This window comes from Phyllostomus hastatus, unplaced genomic scaffold (genome assembly GCF_019186645.2).
Source record: "Phyllostomus hastatus isolate PE091 unplaced genomic scaffold, TTU_PhHast_1.1 phas_scaffold_55, whole genome shotgun sequence".
Taxonomy (NCBI): Eukaryota; Metazoa; Chordata; class Mammalia; order Chiroptera; family Phyllostomidae; genus Phyllostomus; species Phyllostomus hastatus.
In genome coordinates, this window is record NW_025334035.1 from 4516324 (window position 1) to 4538691 (window position 22368).

At 47.4% G+C, this 22368-nt stretch overlaps 2 protein-coding genes across 3 annotated transcripts; one reads left to right on the forward strand and one right to left on the reverse strand.

Moving 5' to 3' along the window:
* The first annotated feature begins 9543 nt into the window (after positions 1-9543).
* On the forward strand, positions 9544-11322 carry RANGRF (RAN guanine nucleotide release factor). The gene is made up of 5 exons (XM_045824560.1): positions 9544-10088; positions 10178-10294; positions 10494-10650; positions 10741-10826; positions 11052-11322. Exons 1-5 carry the CDS (start codon positions 10012-10014, stop codon positions 11173-11175), a joined length of 561 nt encoding a protein of 186 aa, XP_045680516.1. The 5' UTR covers positions 9544-10011; the 3' UTR covers positions 11176-11322.
* On the reverse strand, positions 11295-15015 carry SLC25A35 (solute carrier family 25 member 35). Of its 2 annotated transcripts, XM_045824558.1 has the most exons (5): positions 14044-15012; positions 13112-13177; positions 12522-12674; positions 12059-12193; positions 11295-11887 (listed from the first exon to the last, which is right to left on the reverse strand). In XM_045824558.1, exons 1-5 carry the CDS (start codon positions 14416-14418, stop codon positions 11714-11716), a joined length of 903 nt encoding a protein of 300 aa, XP_045680514.1. In that variant the 5' UTR covers positions 14419-15012; the 3' UTR covers positions 11295-11713. The 2 variants fall into 2 exon arrangements, with proteins under 2 accessions (XP_045680514.1, XP_045680515.1); XM_045824559.1 differs by lacking the exon at positions 13112-13177 and having other exon boundaries at positions 14044-15015.
* Positions 15016-22368: the final 7353 nt, after the last annotated feature.

Sequence of the window (22368 nt, forward strand, 5' to 3'; positions counted from 1 at the left end):
GACTTCCTGGAAGTCTATTTCCTTTGCCAGATGAGAGTTCTCCTTCATTATTTTTTCATACAAGTTTTCAATTTCTTGTTCTTCTTCTCCTTCTGGCACCCCTGTGATTCAGATGTTGGAACATTTCAAGTTGTCCTGGAAATTCTTAAGCCTCTCCTCATTTTTTTTTAATTCTTTTTTTCTCCATTTTGTTCTGGTTGCATGTTTATTTCTTCCTTTTGCTCCAAACCATCTATTTGAGTCCTGGTTTCCTTCCCGTCACTGTTGGTTCCCTGTACATTTCTTTTCATTTCACTTTTCATAACCTTCACTTTTTCCTCCATTCTGTGACATACTAAACCATTTTTGTGAGCATCCTGATTACCACTGTTTTGAACTGTGCATCTGATCGGTTGGCTGTCTCTTCATTGTGTAGTTCTATTTTTGGAGCTTTGTTCTTTCATTAGGGCCATTTTTTTTTTTTTTGTCTCAGTGCAGCTGTAGTAAGGGATGGAGCCTTAGGTATTATCCAGGGTGGAGCAACCCACCTCACTGTGTTGTAGTGTTGTATGTTCAGGAGGGGTTCAAGAGGGAACAGTGCCATTTCCTCAGCTCTCAGCTGGTTTTCAGTCACTTCCCTTGCTACCCACAAAGAAATTGGGCCCTTCTGGTGCTAATTCTGGGTGGGTGGGTTTGTGTATTTTCTATGACCTTGTGGGTCTCTCCAACAAACTCTTCTGTGAGGCTGGGAGTTTCTCCCACTGCTACAACCCCCACAGGTTTTTACAACCAGAGGTTTTGAGACTTTATTTCCCTGCTCTGGATCCCTGGGTTTGTGCGGTGTGTCTCACTTCCCAGTTCTTTCCAGTTATCTGCACACAAATGTAGTACCCCCCACTCCACCAGCCCCTGCCTTGCCCTCCCAGTCCTCTAGCTGCCACCTTGCCAAGTCATCCTCTCCTCCCTTGCTGCCTGTCTCTGCCCCTCCTTCTGGTCTGAATGAATGTTTCTTCTTTAACTCCTTGGTTGTTGGGCTTCCATACAATTAGATTTTATGGTAGTTCTGGTTATTTTTTTGTTTTTACATTTGTTGTCCTTTGGTTGTGCAAGGAGGCAAAGATATCTTCCGACCATCTTGGCCGGAAGTCCTCTTTTTTATTTAAATAAAAGGAAGAATTGAGGTTAAATTGCCTGGAGATCACACAGCTTATAAGTGGCTGAGCAAGGAGATGACCAGTTGGCCAATGACGGGTAAGATTCCTCAAGGGAGGGATGACCTAAGACAGGCATGGTCATGAAGGAGCCCTCAGGGAAGGACTTGGGGGGCTATAGAAAAAGGGGGTGATGGACCCTCGCCCCTCAGCTTTGACATAGCCTGAGTCCTCTTTCTGTCTGTGAGAAGTCTCCTAATCTCTTGGGTGCCTTACTTCCCTTGCTCCACCTAAGCCTGAAATAATACCAGAGGTGGGTGTGGCCCTGTGTTGGAAAGAGCAGGCTCCCCAGGGCAATCAGGCCTAAGAAAGAATACATAAAATCCTGTGAAACCTGCTTTGCTAAGGATGCCTTCAGTTTTCTGATAAGGGTCAAGCATGAAATGAGTTTGTTTGCAAAAGTTTTATAGCCCTGTAGCTAACTGACCCTGACTCAGAATAAGCCCTCATAGTTCTTTGTATATTATCTATTGTTTGATCCTTACTGCCTGACAATGATTGATGAGCTTTACCTGTATTCCTGTGCAAATTGAACCTAATAAAAGCCCACTGAGGAAAAGGCTCCTGGCCCTTCTCCTTTGAGAGATTGACTACGTTTCCTCCCCAAGCAGATCATGTCTTGGTAGACTTATTCTCATCTGTGCCCAACAGGGGGCTCTGTGGGTGGACACCCCCCCCCCCCCGCCCCGAACAGGGAAGAAATGTGTATGTATATATAAAATTTACAGACAATCTCAAATGTACATTTTTGGGGCTGATACAAAGGCTCAGATGTCAAGTTTACTAAATGGTTGATGTACAAATAGGATGGCATATGATTACCTGATGATTGGTTGTGATAGGTAAATTTATACATTTTGGTGGTAGAGCAGTTTCTTGTTTGGATCACCCTGGCCGAGCAAGACCCACCCTCAGACACTGCCATGACCACCAGTCCACTCAGCTTCTCATCTCTTTTTGTTCAGTAGCCACACAACTCTGTCCTTCCTGGGCCCTGACCCAGCCCCTGTCTCTCCCTACCCCTCACAAAGGCCCTCTAGCAAACTCCTCCATGCTCTTTTCTGCCCCTCTTTACTTTCTTAGAAAACCAGCTATCCTCTGAAAACCTCTCCAAGTGGTGGCTTTTATTCTCAAACCTCACCTCACCTCTCTCTCCTGCTGGGGAGCTAGAGTTTGGGTCCTCCCTATCACTTCCAGACTATTCTTCACCCTCTTTAAAGAAAATCTTGCCCATTTTAGATTTATGCCATTGTGTTCTGCTGACTTACCCATCACTCCTTGTGGAAGAGACTGCCAAATACTCCTCTATATCTGATTCCCCCCTCTAAAAGTAGAATCCTCCAATATCTTAGCGGGGTTGTAGTTTCTCAAAATAAACACATCTCCCAGCTTCCCTTACAGCTATGACTAAATTCTGGCCAGTGGGAGGAAAAACAATGTACACAACTTCCAAGTGTTGTTAAAGGAAGGGCGTACGCTTTTCTTCATTCTTGCTTCCTGCTGTCTGGAATGAAAATGTGGCTGGAACTCCAGTACCGTTTTGGCATGAGGTGGCGCTGGGAATTGGCATCATGCAGAGTAGAGTAGCAAGATAAGAGACTGCATCTTTTGACACTGAGGAGTACATATGAACGCTGGACAGGCTATCACTAGATGTCTTAAATGTTGGAAATAAACTCTTGTTTAAGCAGTAATACTTTTTAAAATTATTTATTTATTTTTAGAGAGAGGCGAGGGAGGAAGAAAGGGAGAAAAATGATGTGAGAGGAACATCAATTGGCTGCCCTTCCTATGTGCATCAACTGGAGACCAAACCCACAGCCCAGGCATATGCCCTGACTGGGACTCGAACCAGCAACCTTTCGCTTCATAGGATGATGCCTAACCAACTGAGCTGCACCAGGCAGGGCAAGCCCTGTTAATTTGGATGTTTTCTATCACTTGTAGCCAAACCATATTCTGCCCTTCCTAATTCCCCCTCATTCAAGGGCATTGTTCCCTGGTTCTTAGTCTTGTTCTCCACCTTGATCCCTTCCATTATTCTGGATCCATGTCAATGACTTTCAACATCCTAAACTTTTCTCCAGTGACTTCCTCCCTTCCACCTAGACAACCTCCTCATCTTGGATTTTGACATCACCTAGATCGACTCTACCTCCAAACTTACTTTTTCAAGCACCCTACTGTTGACCATAACCTCCCATCTTGCTTCTTCACTTTCAGTACTCAGATCTCAAAGTCATCGAGACAGCCATATTTTTTTCCTCCAATCCATCTCTTTCCACCTTATCCAACTTCCAGCAATAGCCGTTTCGATGTTCTTTAACTTGAGCCATTTTCCCCTAATGAAGGGGGGTGGGGGTGGGGTTTGTGCAGCTTCATCTGCCTGGTCAGGCTTAGGAGCAGCCTGTGACTACAGAATGGGGCAAACGATATGACACAGAGTCCCACCCAGTCTGTCATTCAGGTTAGAAAATGGGCAAGGGCCTCCTTCCAGGGTGCACACATGGAGACAGACTTGGAACAAGCAATTTCAACGAAGTATCTTATGGGGAAGCTCAGGGTACCATGGGAGCCTACAGCAGGGGATGCAGCCCAGACTTTTAGATCAAGGACGGATTCCTGGGATTAGGAGAGACCTGAAGGATGAGTAGTAGCTTATTACAAGAAAAGGAAGGTAAGGCACCCTAGGAAAGTAGAACAACATTTGCAAAGCTTCACAAGCAAGGACACAGTGAGTTAAGGAATTGAGCAAAGGTGGGTGTGTCTGGAACATTAAGTAGATATGGGAAGTGGGACAGGCACTAACAGAGTATGTTAAGGAATCTGAATTTTATCCTAAGAGCAATGGAAAACAATTTGAAAGATCATTCTAGCTACCGAGGAGAAACACAGGAGCGCATGTGGGGAGTCCAATAGGAAGGCTTTGCAGTCTTCTTGTAGAAATAATGCTAGCCAGAACCAGGGTGGTGGCAGTGGGTATGGAAAGAAGTGGAAGGATTTGAGAGACATGAGAAGATAGAACCACTAGGAACTGGATGTGAGGGGAGAAGGAGAGAGAAGAACTAATGTCCAGATACTTGCTTGGATCTTTGGGTGGGTGATAATTTCATTAGCTGTAGTAGGAACACAGTAGATGGTGCATGTTTGGGAGAAAGGTAATGTGCTTTGCTCAGGACCTGTTGAGTTTGAGGTATTGGTGGGACATAAATCAGAGGTATCCAGGAGGTGGTCAGAAAAAGTCCTTGGGGGGACATTGAGATTTGGGAGGCACCAGTATGCATGGGTACGGTTATCTAGAAAGAGTGTGTTAGGCCTGGTAACCCAACATTTAAGGGGTTGGCAGAAATGGGGGAGGCTGAGAAGAAATGGCACCACTAACTTTACAGTCTAACTAGCTGAATGGCTTCCCACTGCTTGAGCCACTGGAGTATCTTGGGATGCCCCTGGGAAGGTATCCAGGGTGACAGAAGAGTCTAGGGAACCAGCCTGTTTTCCTCCTTCACCACTGAATCTCTGAAGACCTTGTCTTCACTCTGAGGCAAACTACTCTTTCCTACATTCTTTCTTAACACACTACAGAGAACTGTCCCCACTACCAAATACCTCACCTATTATAAGGAAGTGGCCTTGGCTAAACAGAGCAGGTGAAAAGAGCTTCTCACACTTGTGGAATATGGGCTAAGAAACAGGTGTGAGGTGCAGGAGGGCATGTGTCTGTTGAGAAGTTGAAAACAGGATGCTCAGAACCTCGTGAGAATATGTAACTCACTCTGAGGGTGGTGGGGACATGTGCTGTTCACAAGCTCCAGACACTGGATCCTTAGGAAGAAATGTTGCAGAGCACAGACATGGCGCAGTCTTCCCTGCACCCTGGACTCCACTGCTGGGAAGTGGGGGACAGAGGGTCAAGTGCCCAATCTTGTGACTTTGGGGCAAGAACAGAAGATCTCTCTCCTCTTTGCCCCACTTACAGCCAAGACGTTCATTGTCTTACTTGTCATTGGTGTCTCCATTCTTCTTGGCCAGGCCTCTGTCTTCAAAATGCTCATTCTTTTATACTTTGCAAATCACCCATATTACTGTTTCCATTGCTTATCACTTATCTGGCTTCATCTCTTTCCTATTTCTACCAGCTTAGTGTAGACCCTCATCACACTAAACTTGGGATATTATAATGAGCTCTTAATCCATTTCACCCCCAAATGTTCTAACAACAACTTGGACATACTACAGTACCATTCTGGTGCTGACCATCAGATCCCACCAAGGTAAGGGGGCTCAGTTTTTTATAAGATTGCCCTAATTTCAGGTGCCAGCCATAAATCTCATGGGTCCCCAGGCTGTCCACATTTCTGGCCATCTGGCTGTATATTCTGGGGTTCCTGTGATGCTTACAGATTAAAAAATTACAAGAATAATTCTCAGGATTCAGGGAAGTGCTGTACTTACGATTCCTGTTTCATCAAAAGGATGCATATCGACAAGGTCTGGAGAGTTCTGAAGTACATCTTCCATGCCCTTTTCCTCAGGAGTAAGAGTGCTCCACCCTCCCGGCACATTAATGTGTTTACCAACCAAGAAGTTTCCCTGAGCCTCAGTGTTCAGAACCTTCACTGGGATTTTGTTGGATTAATAGCAAGTGACTCAAAGTGCTAACCCTCTAATCACATGGTTGGTCTTTCTGGTGTGGCCCACTTCCATCCTGATTCTTTCCTTTGCATAAACTAGCCATTTCATTAGGATAAACTATTGGGCTCACTGTGAATAACAAAGAACTTCTATCACTAGGGAAATTCCAAGGATTTCAGAGTTTCCTTCCTAGGAATCAGAAAGACAAGTTCTTTATCGTATAACATTTCTTAACTGGTCTTAATTAATAAATAACTTCCAGTGTCTTAAGCAACACTCATTCAATAAATATTTATAGACCAGGTCCTTTACAACTCGCTGGGAAGCTACAGATGAAAGACAGATATGGTCCCTGCGCTCCTGGTGCTTAGAATTTACTAGGGATTAGCATTATCAGAGAGTGGGGTGCCTGTAGTGGGGATCAAAAGGCCAAGAGCCTTGGGAAACTTCAGGAGCAGCTAGCCAAGAAAGAGGGAGAAAAGAAGGTTCTAGGCAGAGAGCACATGTGCAAAAGACCAGAGGCATGAAAGAGGCTGACTCAATCAAGGGGCTGATGGGAAGTTCAAAGGGCCTTGTGTACAGAGTATGAAAGGAAGAATGGTAAGATATGGAGGGTTCTGAGTGGCTGCTATAGCATCAACCCAAACACAAGGACACACTAGTCTTTCTTAAACACTGTCTTCATGATATCAGGTCTTTGTCTAGAAACCTCCTGCAGCTATCACTAATTGCCACAGGACCCTGGGCATCATTCTGAGGCAGTTTCCTCAGACGTAAAGTGTGGGGTACTAATGTCTATCAAATTTAAAAAGTGAACCATATGCCCTTGCTCTCCACACTCAGGCTGGAGGCTCAGAAAGAAGTACCATGTTTTACATGTTTTTTTTATATCCTCCCAAAGAGCCTAGTGTATGGCTAGGGCACACAGTTCATAGCACGGTTTCTTAAGCTCCACCTAACTAGGATGGAAAACAAAAAACCCCAACTACATTTATTTTCAATGACCTCTTAACTGAGATTTAGCATTTCCTTACCTTGTGACTGTAGATAACAAAGCACAGTAGTGGTTCTCCATAATCTAGTGTGACCTCCTCCTGGCCCATGAATAGGGCCCTACCCCTTGTGCCCAGTGCTAGGGCTTTGTTAACATCTATGTCCTACAGACCAGAGATCGTCACAACTGAGATCATAGATGTTCTCCCCAGGTGGGAGTCGTTGCAGATTGCTTGAACTAGGATTTATGAGCATCACTGGTTTGACATTACACTTGTTAGACCACAGCTGGATTTTGTTAATGTACTAACAAAGAAGCACATTTTGCTGTATCAAAAATCTGGGATTTTGATGATTGTATTGAAGGGTTTTCATTTTCTATGTATATCTATCTTTTATTTTATGAATTTAAAAATATTTTTTTCTGAGTAGTGGTCCAAGTGGCCCAAGGGGGTGCATGGAGGAAAATAAGGTTAAACACTTCTGCTTAATAAAAATATATGTTGCTCTAACTCTTCTCAAAGGGATGCTTGACTTTGGGTGTTGAATCATCTCTCTGATCTGAGTCCAGGAGGTCTACCTCTTGGTGCCCTCCAAGGCCCTGGGACACCTGTTCCCAAAGCAAACCACTGTATTAACTGCATGTAGGGCATTGGATAAGGGTATGTCCCAGGGGCAGAGAATTGATCAGTTGTGGGCCTATTTCAACCAGTAAGCTGAGAGCTTGACATACCCTCACATCCTCAAGAAAAGTGGCCGTGGGCCATCTCAGCCAATGAGATTTGTCCCATGATACTCATCATCCTAGCCTCAGTCAGCCAGGGCTCTCACTAATGTCTGGCTAGTGGTTTGGGAAGTGGCTAAGTATGAGAGCTGGCCAAATAGGTACTTTCAGACTGAATGTCAACTAATCAGCCCAGTTACATCCTGTCCCTTGGGGAGTTTGAATTTAAACACATGGTTGAATCAGCAGTTGGGAGGTCCAGAAAAAGGGACGGACACAAAGAGAGAGGAAGGGTAAGAGAGAAGGAAGTTCAGTGAAAAGTAGGAATTTGCCAAGTTAGGATGGCCTTCAACCTCATTCTCCCAGAGGTCTGGTCTTGCACCTCTCTCACTCCATGGAGGTCTGCTTCTTACCACCTAGAAGAGCATACCTAACCCATGTCCCAAGAGCTCAAGAATTCAGGAGTCCCCAGCTACACAGAACTCATAGAAGAGCACATCTTCTGGCATGCCAGAGACCCCAAAATGGGGAAGTTGGGGAGCTTTCTGCTTAGTCTCCACAATCTAGTGTGACCTCCTCCTGGCCCATGAATAGGGCCCTACCCCTTGTGCCCAGTGCTAGGGCCTTGTTAACATCTTGCGGCAAGGACGTAACATCTTACGTCCTTGCAGGCCTGTCTCCAAGGGCTCTTTATTTGCTTGATGCTCACAAAGCAAACAGAGTTGGTATTACCGCTGGTGAGTAGGAGGTGGAGACAGGCCAGCAGAAATGGGGAGGGGAAGATACAGAGAGATCTGCCACTCCTCATCTGAGAGAAGTTGCATGGGGTAGACCTCTCTGACATGGATCCTTTGGTTCTCCATGTCCAGACTCCTCTCTCCCTTCAGGGTCTATGACATTCCCCTCCTTTCTAGAATTTCTCCACTGTCTTTGCTCAGAAGCAGAGTCAGATGCAGCTGCATCCACCCTCCTTTAATCCTAACAATGTTTTAGAGGTGAGGAAATGAGGCTGAGAGGTCTGATGCTAGCTATCAGAAGTCAGTAAGGAGTCCAAGCTCCTAAGTATACCCTATAAATAGTCTGCACATTGCCACCTCTCCAGCCTTTTCATTCATAGCTCTCTGCCACCCATTCCCTTGCCAAAGTGACAACAGATGTTCATCTACTTATGTTGGGAGTTACATCCCATAAAACCACTGTAAATTATCATAAGTCAAAATTGCATTTAATACACCTAACTTACTAAACATTGTAGTTTAGACTAGCCTACTTAAATGTGCTCAGAACACCTATATTAGCCTACAATTGCGGGTAAAATCATCTAACAATGACTACTCTGTAGAGTATCATACAGCACATCAGTTAGCCCAGCAAATAATCAAAATTGAAAATTCGCAGTATAGTTCCTATCGAATGCGCATGGCTTTCCCACCATTGTTAAGTCAAAAGAAAAAATCAAGTTGAACCATGGGAAGTTGAAGGGGTGTCTGTATTTGGATTTCCCCAAACATGTTCCTTCGTGTTAAGTCTTTGCTCCTGCTGTTTCCCTGGCTAAAATACTCCTAGGATGCCCTTATTTCTGAGTGAATTCCAGAATTTACACTATTGGGTTTATTCAACCACTCAGTACATAATGGGTCTGTTTTACTCTAAACACTCTGCCAGGTGTTGGGGATCAAAGATGAATGAAGAAATCGGCTGGGAGGATATAACTGAGCGGAAACTTTTAAGTACACTCTAAAAACCCATAGAAGAAACACAATAGGGGGTGTAATCCGTGCTTTCGGCCAGGTGTGTGTGTGAGGCCCGTGAGGCCATAAGGGCACCTCCTCCCCACTCCCTCACCGAGTTCCCAAGGCGGAAGATTTGAGAAGGATTAGACATATAATCCTTGGGTTGGGTATCGCTTTCCGGAAGGCGTGAGGCCTGAATCCTAACCTGCTCATTCACCTGGTCCCATTGTTCTCTTCCTTGCAACGGATCAGGAAGTAGCGATCTGGTTGGCAGGTCATTCTCTGTCAAGAGGGCTCGAGAAGAAGTCTGGGTAACTTAAATCTTCACCTCTGACTCACGGACCTCGCCTAGACGTTGGTCACTTGGACGAGCAATGACCCCTAAGGAGGGTCTCAGGCGACATTCTTAGAACGTGTGCCCCCTTTAAAAGGAGGAGACTAGCGGGCGTAAGTGAGTAACCACAGCACGTCACAAATCCCGAACCTTGGTTTCAACTCCTAGCCAACCCCGCGGTCCCGCCCCGCGCCCTCCTAAGAACGTGGCTTCCGGGAATAGCACCGGTGGAGGGCGGCTGAAGGCGCGGGCGCCGACGGGCCAGCGCGATCGCAGGGCGGGGCAAAATCTTAAAGGGCCGGAGCAAAGGAAGACCGTTGGTGGCAGTGGCTGCGGCGAAACCCAGGGAGGTGATACCACGTGGTTTCCTGTAGGTTTCCTTTAAATCTCTCTAGTCCCAGACCCATGGAGCCCACGCGAGAGTATCCACTGTTCGGGGGCGCCTTCTCTGCCACACTCCCTACCGGGGCCATTGACGTAAGGTTAGAAAGCCCCAGCGCGGACGGAGGCCAATCCGGTGGGTGGCGGAAATGAACTGGCGTCAACTAGGGCCTGCTTTGCCTCTTTCCAGCGACCTCCGACCAGTCCCAGACAATCAAGAAGTTTTCTGCCACCGCATGACGGACCAGAGTCTGATCGTGGAGCTTCTAGAGCTGCAGGCCCACGTGCAGGGAGAAGCGGCTGCGCGGTGAGAGACCTGTGGCTGGCCAATGGGAAGGCCGGGTCCGAATGAGTGGGCGGGGCCTGTGCCTGTACTGTTAACCTGGGCTACAAGAACTCGGAGGGCAAACCTGTCACGGGAAGTGAGCGAGTTAAGTTCAAACTTAAAGATGCTTGTGGGGAGGTGGTGAGAGTTGCCCCTCCATGACCCTGCTCCTACACTCCAGGTACCACTTTGAGGACGTTGGTGGGGTGCAGGACGCTAGGACTGTTCAAGTGGAGGCTGTGCAACCCCTTCTTTTAGAGAATCTGGCCTTGAGGGGCTACTGTGAAGATGCCTGGGTCCTCTCTGGCAAGCAGCAGGTAGCTAAAGAACATCAGCAGGTAAGGGTCGGTGGTGTGTGAGATACCCTGGAGGGGTGAAGAGGCTGGCCCTAGGGCATCAGGTAAGCATCCTGATGATGATCCTTTTAGGTAACAAAGGACATAACACTGCACCAGGCCTTGCTGCGGCTGCCTCGGTACCAGACTGATCTCCTGCTCACCTTCAATCAGCCCCCGTAAGGAGGACAGAAAGGGCATGTGGCTCATGAGTGGGGTCCCCAGGAAAATTGGCTGGGAGGGGCAGAGCCGAGAGGCTGGCTGGTGGGGTCCTCCAAGGAAGTAGGAGTGGGCCAGAGGTTTGGGGTCACAGATACCCAAGTCCTCCAAGGATCAGGAAGTGGGAGCTTCCACACAGGAGGCCTGGATGATGTTATCTCCCCATCTGTTCTCCCACCCCAAAGCCCTGATCATAGGTCATCTCTTGGCTCTGAAAATCAGTCACTTCCACCCTGGAGCCTGGGTGACTTTGAACTGCTGGTGACCAGTCTGACTCTTCATGATCCCAATATCTTTGGTCCCCAGTAAAGATGCTGAAAAGCTACATGATGCTGCTGAAGACTTGGGGAGCCCATTCTGCAAGGGGAATAAAGGGTTGGATATATCCCCCAAATTCCTTCCCTGTGCATAAACATAAGACACTTCTCTGCAGAAATAAACTTGCTTTATAACCAACATAATCTCCGTGCCTTTGAATCTAAAAGGACCCCGGGTCTCCCCAGTACCCTTTGGTCTTGGAGGGGGAGTTTAAAGTTGTACATGGGATCAGAAGGGACCCAAGGCTGGCAGTGGAGAAAGGGAGTCTCTTCGGAGTGACTGGTTCAGCCCTGATGGAAGGGTGTGAAATGTACAGGGGGCCAGGTAGAGGACATTTAAAGTGACATCCAAGGAAGGGAAGGAAACTCTCTTGTAGTAATTTAACCCTGAGAAAACAGATGGGGAGTGGTATTGACTGTCCCCCTCTGATGGATGAAAGGTCAACTGGTCAGAAATCACCAGGACATATAATAATGGAGGCAGAAGTGACCAAGGAGTCCTGATTTGGTAGAGTGTGGAAGAGTCGCTGTTATTTGGTGTATGTGTAGTAGAGGATGCGCAGCTGGTCCCAGAAGAAGAGGGAGAGGATGGTGTGAGGGCCGAGGCGGAAGTAGGAGGCTCCTATACCCTTGTACATGCCAAAAATGCCCTCTGTCCGAGCTGTCTGCAGCAGAGCGTCCAGCATCCCCCGGTACATGAGGCCCTGAGAGCAGATTGGAGGAGGGAGAGAATAGGGAAGGAGTTTGTCAGAGCCCATCAGGGGCCTCACTTCTGCAGGCTGCCTTTTGGGCTGTCTCACTTGCAGCCAGAATCTGCTCTCCCCCTTCCCTCTCCAGCTTTTCCTGCCTGTCTGAACCCCAGAGCACTCCCTTACCTTGCCCCGAGTGTCTGTGGGCTGGTTGTAGAGTCTTGTGCTGGCCACATCAAAGGGTGTCATGGCTAGGACCACTGCAATGCCACTCACCATAGCAGCTGCCAGAGCCACTTTCCAGCTCTGGGGAGGAAATATCTAAGGGAAGGAAGAGCTTTGTCAATCAGCCAATCATTCAACTCCTAGGAAAGGGCAGGCCCTGCACGGGGGATACAGTAGAGAGCTGGTAACTCAAGGAGCTTCCACTCTATCAGTTATGGTACAGTATGGACACTCACTGTGAAGGACTCACATAAACCTTCTGGGAGGAATGATGAGAGCTGTGGGAAGGCTGTAGAGGGTGATCCCCAACCCTTCTGCCACTCCCTCACATTAAGTGTTGGTACTGACTTCTCTAAGACTCAGTTCAGCTTGCACTCCCCTGCCCACATTCCCATGGTGGCCCCACCCATTTCCCAGGCAGTACCTCCCACTGGATCATGAGGTCCTTGGTGGATGAGAAGGTGCACAGCTGGGTGGAGGAACCGAAGATAACTCGAGGTAGCCCACCAATGGCCCCACGCCACAACCCCACCAGACCGTGCTTCTGGCCAATCTCTGTTAGTGCCTGAAACATGCCCTGGTAGAGGGAAGACCATGGGGAAGGGTTTAGTCACATTGGTATCAAGGGCTGCCATCTTCCAACACTGCTAAGGATGGGTGCATAACAGGCATCTGATGTCTGGACAACCTTTGTGTGTGAGCTCAGCACCAGAATGTTGCCCTTTGATTGTCTACCACCTCGCTGTCTCCTCCCTTGCCATCCCAGACTAGGGAGTATGGAGGTGAGGACATTAGCAGACTAGGAGAATGGGGCAGGAGAAACGGGTGCAAAAGACTAGAGGAACTGGGGAACATGTGGGGAAGAGGATCTGGGTGGACTTCAGGGGTAGAAGGAGGCTGAATTGATTGGCTGGGCAGAGCCTTGTCTGGGTTGGAGCTGCTGGGTGCAGGCAGAAAGTTGGGGCCAAATGGGAGAGAATGGCAGGGGCTCCAGTGAGGTTGGAAACACCTTACCTGATGCTTATACTGGTGCCCTACAGCAATTTCTGAGGCTGCCTGTGCTTGTAGGTGTGTCTTAACCTGAGGACAAGAGAGTATCACAACCTATGGCCTAGTGACCATCCTTCTACCTCAGAAACCCAAACACCTGAACCCCTCATACTTCCTTTAGGGTGTTCAACAATGAATATCCTTTTAATCTGATAATTATTGTTGTTCCCACTTAACGAATTGGTCATGAGACTCTGTCCCTTGGCTCCAGTCCTGGGGAATGGATTTCATGTCACTGCAAGACACCCCACCCCCCTCTACAGCCTCCTTCCCTTGTGAGTAGGCATGGGGATGGAGAGGTTAGAGCATGCCAACATTTCCTAAGATTCTTCACGTTAGGCAACACCTGGGTGTCCAGCCTCTCATGCCAGTTCCTATTCCCAGTCAGGATCTCCAGCCACCAGCACAATCAGGTTCCCCATCAGACTCTGGTGGGTTGTAAGGGGTCATCTGCACCTGACCCCAAAACTTCATGGGGCCATGGGTTCAGCTGACTTTGTAGAGGGTACTGTCCCTGAATCTCATATCCTAGGAGTGAGATCAGACTGCCTCTCCTTCAGAACTTAGTGCCTCTCAGTGTCTTCCCAGGAGAAGTGCAAAGCAGGGCCTAGTCCTAGCAATAAGCAGCTGTGTGACCTTGAGCTGGTCACTTCCCCTCTCTAGGCCTCAGGCAAAGGGTCTATAACCTGGATAACTCAAAAGGGCCAACTGTGAGATTGTAACTCTGTGATGCCCAGGACCGCTCCTGATCCTTACACTTGCTGAGGTATGCTACTCAAGCTCCTCACCCACCCCTACACAAATCCACTTCCAATCTCAGTATCAGTTATGAAGGCCCAGGTCCCCACCCCACACCAAGTGTCTGCCTTGGAGGCCCCAGGCAAGACCCTTCTCACCATGTAGATAGGGCTCCCCAAGTAGGCTCCCATGGCCCCAGCCATGGCACCAGCTGCTGCGCTGCGGACCGGGCTGAGGGTGCCCTCAGCTGTGTGCAGGTAGCCTCCAGCCTCAGCCATCCCGTAGGTGCCCAGCCGAATGCCATTCATCAGGAATTGGTATAGGAGGGCAGGGGCCAGGCCTTTCTGCAGGGCAGCCAGGCCGTCCACCTTGCCGATGGTAATGAAGGCATGGAAGACGTTTCGGTAGTGCCGCTGGTAGCTGCCAGGGGCCCGCAGTTCTCCCTGCAACTGCATCCTAGTCTTCACCACCTCCAGGGGGTTGGTGAACAAACAGGCCCCACAGGCTGCCAGGCCGCTCATCATGAAGTCCATACTGGTGTAGCGGTAGCAAGAACTGGCCCAAGAGTAAGAAAGTTAAAATGAGCTTCAGAAACGGGGTCAGAAATCAGGAAAGACCTCAGTTTCAGCAGTCCAGACTGCAGGAGGTAGGAATTTAGGTCTCCGGAGTCAAGAGTGTCAGGGTCAAATGTCAGAAGGTCAAAGATTAGCTGGATTTGGGAGTCAGGAGCTGGCAAAAAGAGAAGAAAGAAGTTAGGGGAGTCTGGCGAGAAGGTTACGACAGGCTTCTGTTGGTCAAAGGAGTTGATGTCAAGGAGGGACAGAAGTCAGAGGGACCATAGGTGAGATGCTGAGAATGGCTGGCTGCTGGGGGTCCGGGAGTACGGAAGGGAAAAGTGGAGCTGAGCTGGGAAGGAAGACAAAAGAAAACAAAAACAAAAACAGGAGATTATGCAGGAAAAGGATCCAGGAGATCTGGTGGCGTCCCCGGGACAGCAAGGAGATCGGGATCGCGAAAGTCTGGACTCCGGCGTAGACTGTGCGTTCCCAGGGAGCTGCTGGAGTTCGCAGCAGCTCCGAGAGGGAGCTGCTGGAGTTCGCAGCAGCTCCGAGAGGTAGCCTGCGGAGAAGGCGCCGCCACACTCTAGTCGGAGTGCGCAGCGCCCACTGTGGGTGCCTGGGAGTGCCTCGGCCAATCAGCGCCATGCCGGCTTCTTGGCCAATGGCAGGCGCTCCTGGCGACGCGGCGCCGGGGAACCGGCGAGAGGCGGTTGGAATTAACTCTCCCAGCTCAGGCTCCAGGGCCAGGTTAGCGCCCTGGGTCTCTGGGAGAGGTAGCAGGAGAGCGGAGGATTTTCATCACCGGCAGGGAGGAGAGGTTGGACCTTGGGTTACTGGACGTGTGCGGAGGCCGAATGCGAAAGCAGCAGTCTACCACTGGGGTATTGGGGCTCTTCTCCTTCGCATTCTGTCCCGGGCCTTCGCCCAGTGGAATTGTCCAACTGTAGATACATGCCCTGATGGGTTCTGGTGCCAGGACAGCCTGGAAGGTGCGGCTCTGTCCGCAGGGCAGCTGAGACGCACCTGCTGAACCGGACTTGTAGGTTCTTGCCCCGGATGTAGCTGGCTGCGGCCGGAGGGAAGGGGACCTGATGGAAGGTGAGGGAGCGTGGTCTCGTTCCTATGCTCTTTTGATCCTCAACAACCTGGAGGAAAAGACCTGACACGCCAAGGCAGAGATTTAAATCTCTGGGCTTAGGTTACCCAGGGCCGGCAAGTGGTGGTGGGAGAGATCTTGAGATTCTGGCCTCCTGCCCTTGCCCATGAATCTGATCATGGTTAATCATGGAAGAAGTTCTGAGAAAAGAAACTATGAAGCTAGCTGGGAGAAGGCAGATGGATAGAGCCTGTCATCTGAGGCTGCAGAAGGAGGTAGAGGGCACATGTGTGTGAGAGGGTCACCAGATTTAGACTGAGAGAACCTTCTGAGTTCCAGTTTGTTTCTTCCTGCTTAACAGCTAGATGGCCTTGGGCAAGTTACTTAACGTTTCAGAGCTCCCTTTGTAAAATGGAATGATAATTATCTATTGCACATACCTGCGTGAAACTGTTGGACTTCCAATAGGTGTTCAATTTACAGATTTCTTGAAAAGTCAAGAGCTGTCATACTCCTGTGCCCTAGTGTGTCCTGTGCCAACAGCCAGATGAGAATATCCTTGCCCTCTTCTTTTGGTGATCTCTAAATCATTCAAATCATTCCTTACCTTGAACTTCATTTCTCCTAACCCTTGAAGTTTTTCAGATTCTCCATGTTCAGGCCATTTCCAGTTATGCTTTGCTCCTCAAATATTTACCCACGTTTCTCATTTTGTTTAACAATTGTTTACTCTCTGACTCCTTTGCTACAGCAGGAGTTCTTGTATACCCTGCCAATTTGGTCTGAATCGTTTCTCTCTCACCGATGTACTGCTAAGTCATTGAGCCTTAGGAAGAAGCAGGAAGGGTGGAGGGTAAGGTAGAGTAGATAATGGGGCTTCTCCTGAGCTCTGGAAGGGTCTCCAAAAAATTTCCAAGGAGTGCTTCCCAAATGCCTTCACCTGCTGGATGGCATGAGAGTTCCTCATTGTTTTAATCCTTAGGTTTATACCAGTAGTTCTTCAAGTATGGTCTCTGGAGCAGAAGTAGCAGCAGCAGCACCACCACCACTGCCACCGCCACCGCCACCACCACTGGGGTATCTATTAGAAACGAACATTTTCTAATCCCACCCTAGACCTCCTGTGCCAGAAACTCTGGAGGTGGAGACTGACAATATACTTTAATAAGCCCTCTCGGTTATTCTGATGTGTGCTAAAGTTTTAGAACCACTGGCTTAAGGCTTTTATCTTTAATATCCAGGCAAACTAGAGATAGACACTTTATAAAGTGATATTTTTTTAAAAATAAACTTAATTTTTGGAAGTTTTAGATTTACAGAAAAATAGTACAGCTACTATGAGAGTTCTCATATACCCCAGCCCAGTTCCCATATTATTAACATCTTATATTAATGTGATATTTTGTTGGAATTTTGAACCAATATTGATACACTATGATTAACTAAAGTCCATACTTTATACAGATTTTCTTCATTTTTTTATCCTCACTTGAGGACATTTTCATTTACTTTTGGTTTTTATTTATATTTTCTAAAGATTTTTATATATTTACTTTTAGAGAGAGGGGAAAGGAGGAAGAAAGAGAGGGAGGGAAACATGGATGTGCAAATGGTTGCCTCTCCCACACCCCCTACTGGGGACATGGCCCACAACCCAGGCAGGTGCCCTGACTGGTAATCAAACTGGTGAGCTTTTGGGCCAGCACTCTGTACTGAACCACACCAGCCAGGGAGGGGCGGGGAGAGAGAGAGAGAGAGAGAAAGAGAGAAGGAGAGAGAGAGGGAGAGAGAGAGAGAGGGATAGGAGGGAGAGAGAGAGAAAGAGAGAGAAAAGCACTGATTGGTTCCATTTGTAGGTACTCAGACCTGGGACCCATGCTGGCACCTGGGATCATATGCCCTCACTAATTCTAAAACCCCTAATAGGGCACCAGCCCAAGTCCTGGGTTCTAGCCTGTGGTTGCTACCTTGCCACCAGGTTTACACCACCAAGTCTTGGGGCCAAAGGGCTAGAGTTGTTCTGGGCAAGTCCTCTATCTCCAAAACTGAGAGCATAAACTGCCCAAATAGCTAAGACTTCCTGGGATTTGAAGACAGTGAGGTGTGTAGTGAGGGAGGCCTAAAGATGGCTTGCAGAGAGAGGTCTGAGGGCTGAGAAATCCTAAAGCCAAATCTCTGAAACTCAGATTGCCTTTCATAGTTCTAAATCTATATGCCAACAAAAGCAGGCCTGCATCTGTGGCATTGGCGTCTGGCTGTTCTGGGTACTCGCCTTTCAGCAATGTCTAAAGCAGATGGTACAAGATCTGAGCTGCTCTCTTCTTGGCTTGAATGTGATTCTAACTCTTCTGGAGGTAGAATAGGTTCCTCTCCCTCAAATCTCTGCTCATCCTTGGTCTTACTAGGCCCTTTGTACAGGGGATCTGAACCTGATGGGCCAGTTCCTGCCAAGGCCTCTCCATGTCCAGTGGGACTCTGGGTCATCTGTCGTGTTACTAGAGTCCTGATCCTATGCAGTGTAGAGGTCACAAGAGGTGTCAGAACTGCAGAAGTTTCAGTGCAAGGGAAGCTTCAGGCCAGACCTGAGCTCTCCCTGTCTGTGGCTCACTTCCCCCGAGGCCCACCAGGAACACTGATTCAGCACTTTACTCCATGCAGTAGGTATTGCTGAGTTGGGGTAGAAGTAAGTGGGTGAGACACAAGAGAGCCAACAGGCAGGGTAGTTATTGATGCCCAGCCAACTATTAAACTAATGAAAACAATTTAAATTATTAAGAAAATTTTTTGTGGTTTTATTATATCATTAGGCATTAAAACATCTGAACAAATCAATGTCTGGAAGATGAGGCAGCTGCTTTCTCCTTCACTTCTTTGGGTTGCTAGAACAACTTGTCAGTATATTTCAAAAAAGAAAGTCAGCCCTGGCTGCTGGATGGCTCAGTTGGTTGGAGAATCTTCCCAAACACCAAAAGACACAGGTTCGATTCCCAGTCAAGGCATATACCTGGGTTGCAGGTTTGATCCCTGGTCACGGCATGTATAGGAGGCAACTGACTGATGTTTCATTCTCCTCCTTCTATTCTCCCTAAAATCCACAAACATATTGTCAGGTGAAGATGAAAAAAAAAACCTTTTGCATTACTTAAGTCTTTCCTTGTACCAAGGCATGGACTGGTACAACACAAACTTCTGTGAGATGCAATTAGTCTGGCATCCAAACATCATGCATAGTACCTAGGTAGCAGCAGCAACTGCACCCACCCCCACTGTGGCCCTGATTATTTGTGTGTGATATTTGGAGCATCTGGAAGAGTATGAATACTGTGGGGAAGGGGAAGGAGGAGGAAACAGCATGAGTGCCTGGCTAGGAGGAGGTCAACAAAAGTTGTGCAGACCAAGCCTGACCGTGTCACTGGTTGATGCTTTTTAATAGGATTGTCTGGTAAAACCCCACAGTGGGGTCTTCACTGGTCTTAAGCTGACCCACAACCATGCTGATGATGCAGCAGATGATCTGGCGTAGCCTGGTGGTCCTGCGTGGCAATGCTGTGCTGGAGTTTCTGAAATGGAAGGCTAGACAACTTCTCCACAATGGCAGCTTTCCCCTGCAATTGTTGTTCTTGCCACGTAAGGCATGTTGTGACACTGTAAATTGTGCCTAGTTAGTTTCTGTCATTATCAAATAATTGGTAGTCACATTCAATAAAGCTGGATCCATTCTGCTCCCAAATTGGCTTGTCTCCCATTCTGGAGCATCACCCAGCCTTGCTGAGACCTTTGTGATGGCTTCTACAGTTCTAACGAGAAGGTCGTGGGCCACGCCATCTCCTGCTTCACCCCAATAGACCCCAGGCATACTGAGGCCAGGCTCCTCGAAAGCAGAAATGACCTTGATGACCTCTCACCCACTGAGCGTCAGCCTCCCCTGACTGTTCTGTGTTCAAGGGGCTGACACAATGGCAGCAGTGGCAGCGGCAATGGCAACGGCAACCTGGTGCTGTCTGTGGAGCTCAGTTTCTTTTGGAACTGGGTGGGGCATACATAAACAGGTGGTGGTTTGTATAGGTCTGAAAAGTCATGGTTTCCATCTTTGTGCTTGCTTTGAGCAGGGGGCCCACTGGAAACTCTTATGGGACTGTATCAAATTAAAAAGCTTCTGCATGGCTAAAGAAACCATCATCAAAATCAAAAGGGAACCAACTTTAAGGGAGAACATATTTGCCAATGATACACCAGATAAGAGCTTCATTTTCCAAAATATATAAAGAACTTATACGCCTCAACACCAGGAAGACAAACAACTCAATTAAAAAGTGGACAAAGACCAGAATGGACACTTCTTCAAGGAGAACATACAGATGACCCATAGACATGAAAAGATGCTCAACATCACTAATCATCAGAGAAATGCAAATTAAAACCACAATGGGACATCAGCTCACATCTGCCAGAATGGCTATCATTAATAACTCAACAAACAGCAAGTGCTGGCAAGAATGTGGAGAAAAGGGAAACCAAGTGCACTGTTGGTGGGAATGCAGACTGGTATAGCCACTGTGGAAAACAATATGGAATTTCCTCAAAAAATTAAAAATAGAATCACCTTTTGACCAGCGATTCCACTTCTGGGGATATATCCTAAGAATCCCAGGAAAAATGGAGACAACTATACTTGAACAACAATAAAAAAAAATGTGGAAAAAAAAAAGAATCCTGAAACACCAATTCAAAGGAATATAGGCACCGCTATGTTCATAGCAGCATTATTTACAGTAGCCAAGGTTTGGAAACAGCCCAAGTGCACATCAGTAGGTGAGTGGATAAAAAAGGACATTTACACAGTAGAATCCTATACAACAGTAAAAAAGAAGAAATTCTTACCTTTTGTGACAGCATGGATGGACCTGAAGACTATTATGCTAAGCGAAATAAGCCAGCCAGTGAAAGACAATACTGTATGATCTCATTTATATGTGGAATCTAATGAACAAAATAAACTGATGAGCAAAATGGAATCAGATAGAATAGATACATGGAACAGACTGTCAGGTGTAAATGGGAGGGAGAGAGGGGGCTGATTGAAAGAAGGTGAAAGGATTAGTCAAAGAACATATATACAAGACCCACAGACATGGACAACAGTGTGGGGATTGACTGTGGGAGTGAGAGATGGGCTGGGTGGAGGGCGGAAGTGGGGGAAAATTGGGACAACTGTAAAAGCATAAATGATAGCCCTGGCTGGTGTGGCTAACTTCAAATCCCTTTGAAGTGGATTGAGTGCTGGCCTGAACTACAGGGTCACTGGTTCGATTCCCAGTCATGGCACATACTTGGGTTGTGGGCCAGGACCCCTGTCGGGGGCATGTGAGAGGCAACCACACATTGATATTTCTCTTCCTCTTTCTCTCCCTCCCTTCCACTTTCTGAAAAAAAAAAATCATAAACAGTGATTTAAAAAAATGCTCTTTGTCAGGCATGTTAGAACTTTCTCAGTGTAGCTCCAGGGAGTTTCTCATCCCCAGAACATGCTGCCCTGCCTTTGGGAGTGGAGAAAGTCTCTTTATTTGTCAACAGACAGGTGAAAAGCCTCCAGGTGGGTCTCTGCCAGGGATACACAGAAGAAAATGAGATAAGCTCATACCAGCCCAGGAGGAGAGGTAAAGCTCCATCCAATGCCTCTTCTGCGCACCTCCCCATTCAGACCTGCGACAGTTCATGCAGTACCAAGTGCCACTCATGTTTGCAGCTAACAACCACCACTTTTGGGTTAGTTACCTTTTTGAATGATATTTCTGTAAGTAGCAAAACTAATAAAGATATTCTCATTTCAGTAAAAACAATACAAAACAGGATTTTTTGGCTACACATGTATATCTTTTTTTTTCATCCTATACAAAGACATTTTTTAAAAGATTTTATTTTCAAAGAGAGGAGACGGGAGGGAGAAAGACAGGGAGAGAAACATCAATGTATTTGTGAGAGAAATATCAATCCAATCAGTTGCCTCTCATATGCCCCCAGCACACTCCCAGCTTGCCCCCAACTGGGGACCTGGCCTGCAAAACAGGCATGTTCCCTGACTGGGAATTGAACTGGTGACCTTTTTGTTCACAGGCCAATGCTCAATCTGCTGAGCCTTACCAGCTAGGGCCCCAAGGACAATGTTGCTTTTAGAAAGAGGGTTGAATCTACACTGCTCCAACCAACTAAGCCACACTGGCCAGGGCTTATCTTTCTTTAAAAAATTTTTTTTTAAATTTTTATTTTGTTTCTAGACAAGGGGAAAGGGAGGGAGAAAGGAAGAGAAACATCAATGTGTGGTTGCCTCTCATATACCCCCTACTGGGGACTTGGCCTGAAACCCAGGCATGTGCCCTGACCAGGAATCAAACTGGTGGCCCTTTGGTTTGCAGGCTGGCCACTCAATCCACTGAGCCATACCAGCCAGGGCAGGGCTGTATCTTTCTTGATAGGGTCTCTGAAGTACTTTTGGAGAAAGATTTATTTTCCCAGGAAGCCCAAAATGATCTAGACATGAGATCTGGGAGTTTAGGCACCTGGTCCTGGGTTGTGTATATGTGTGGGTGTGTGTTGGGAAGCTGGTGGAATGAACAGAATTATGGAAAGTAGGGAAGGAGAGTCAGGGGAATAGTGGACTGTGGGGAAGATTCAATTTAATTTGGCTCAATTAACCAAATATTAAGCACCATTGTATGCTCGACCGTTTTCCTGAACTTTGGGATATATCGGTGAATAAAAGAGATAAAGATCCTGCCTCCAGAAAGCTCACTTTCAAATGTAAAATATAATTAACTATAAACATGTCA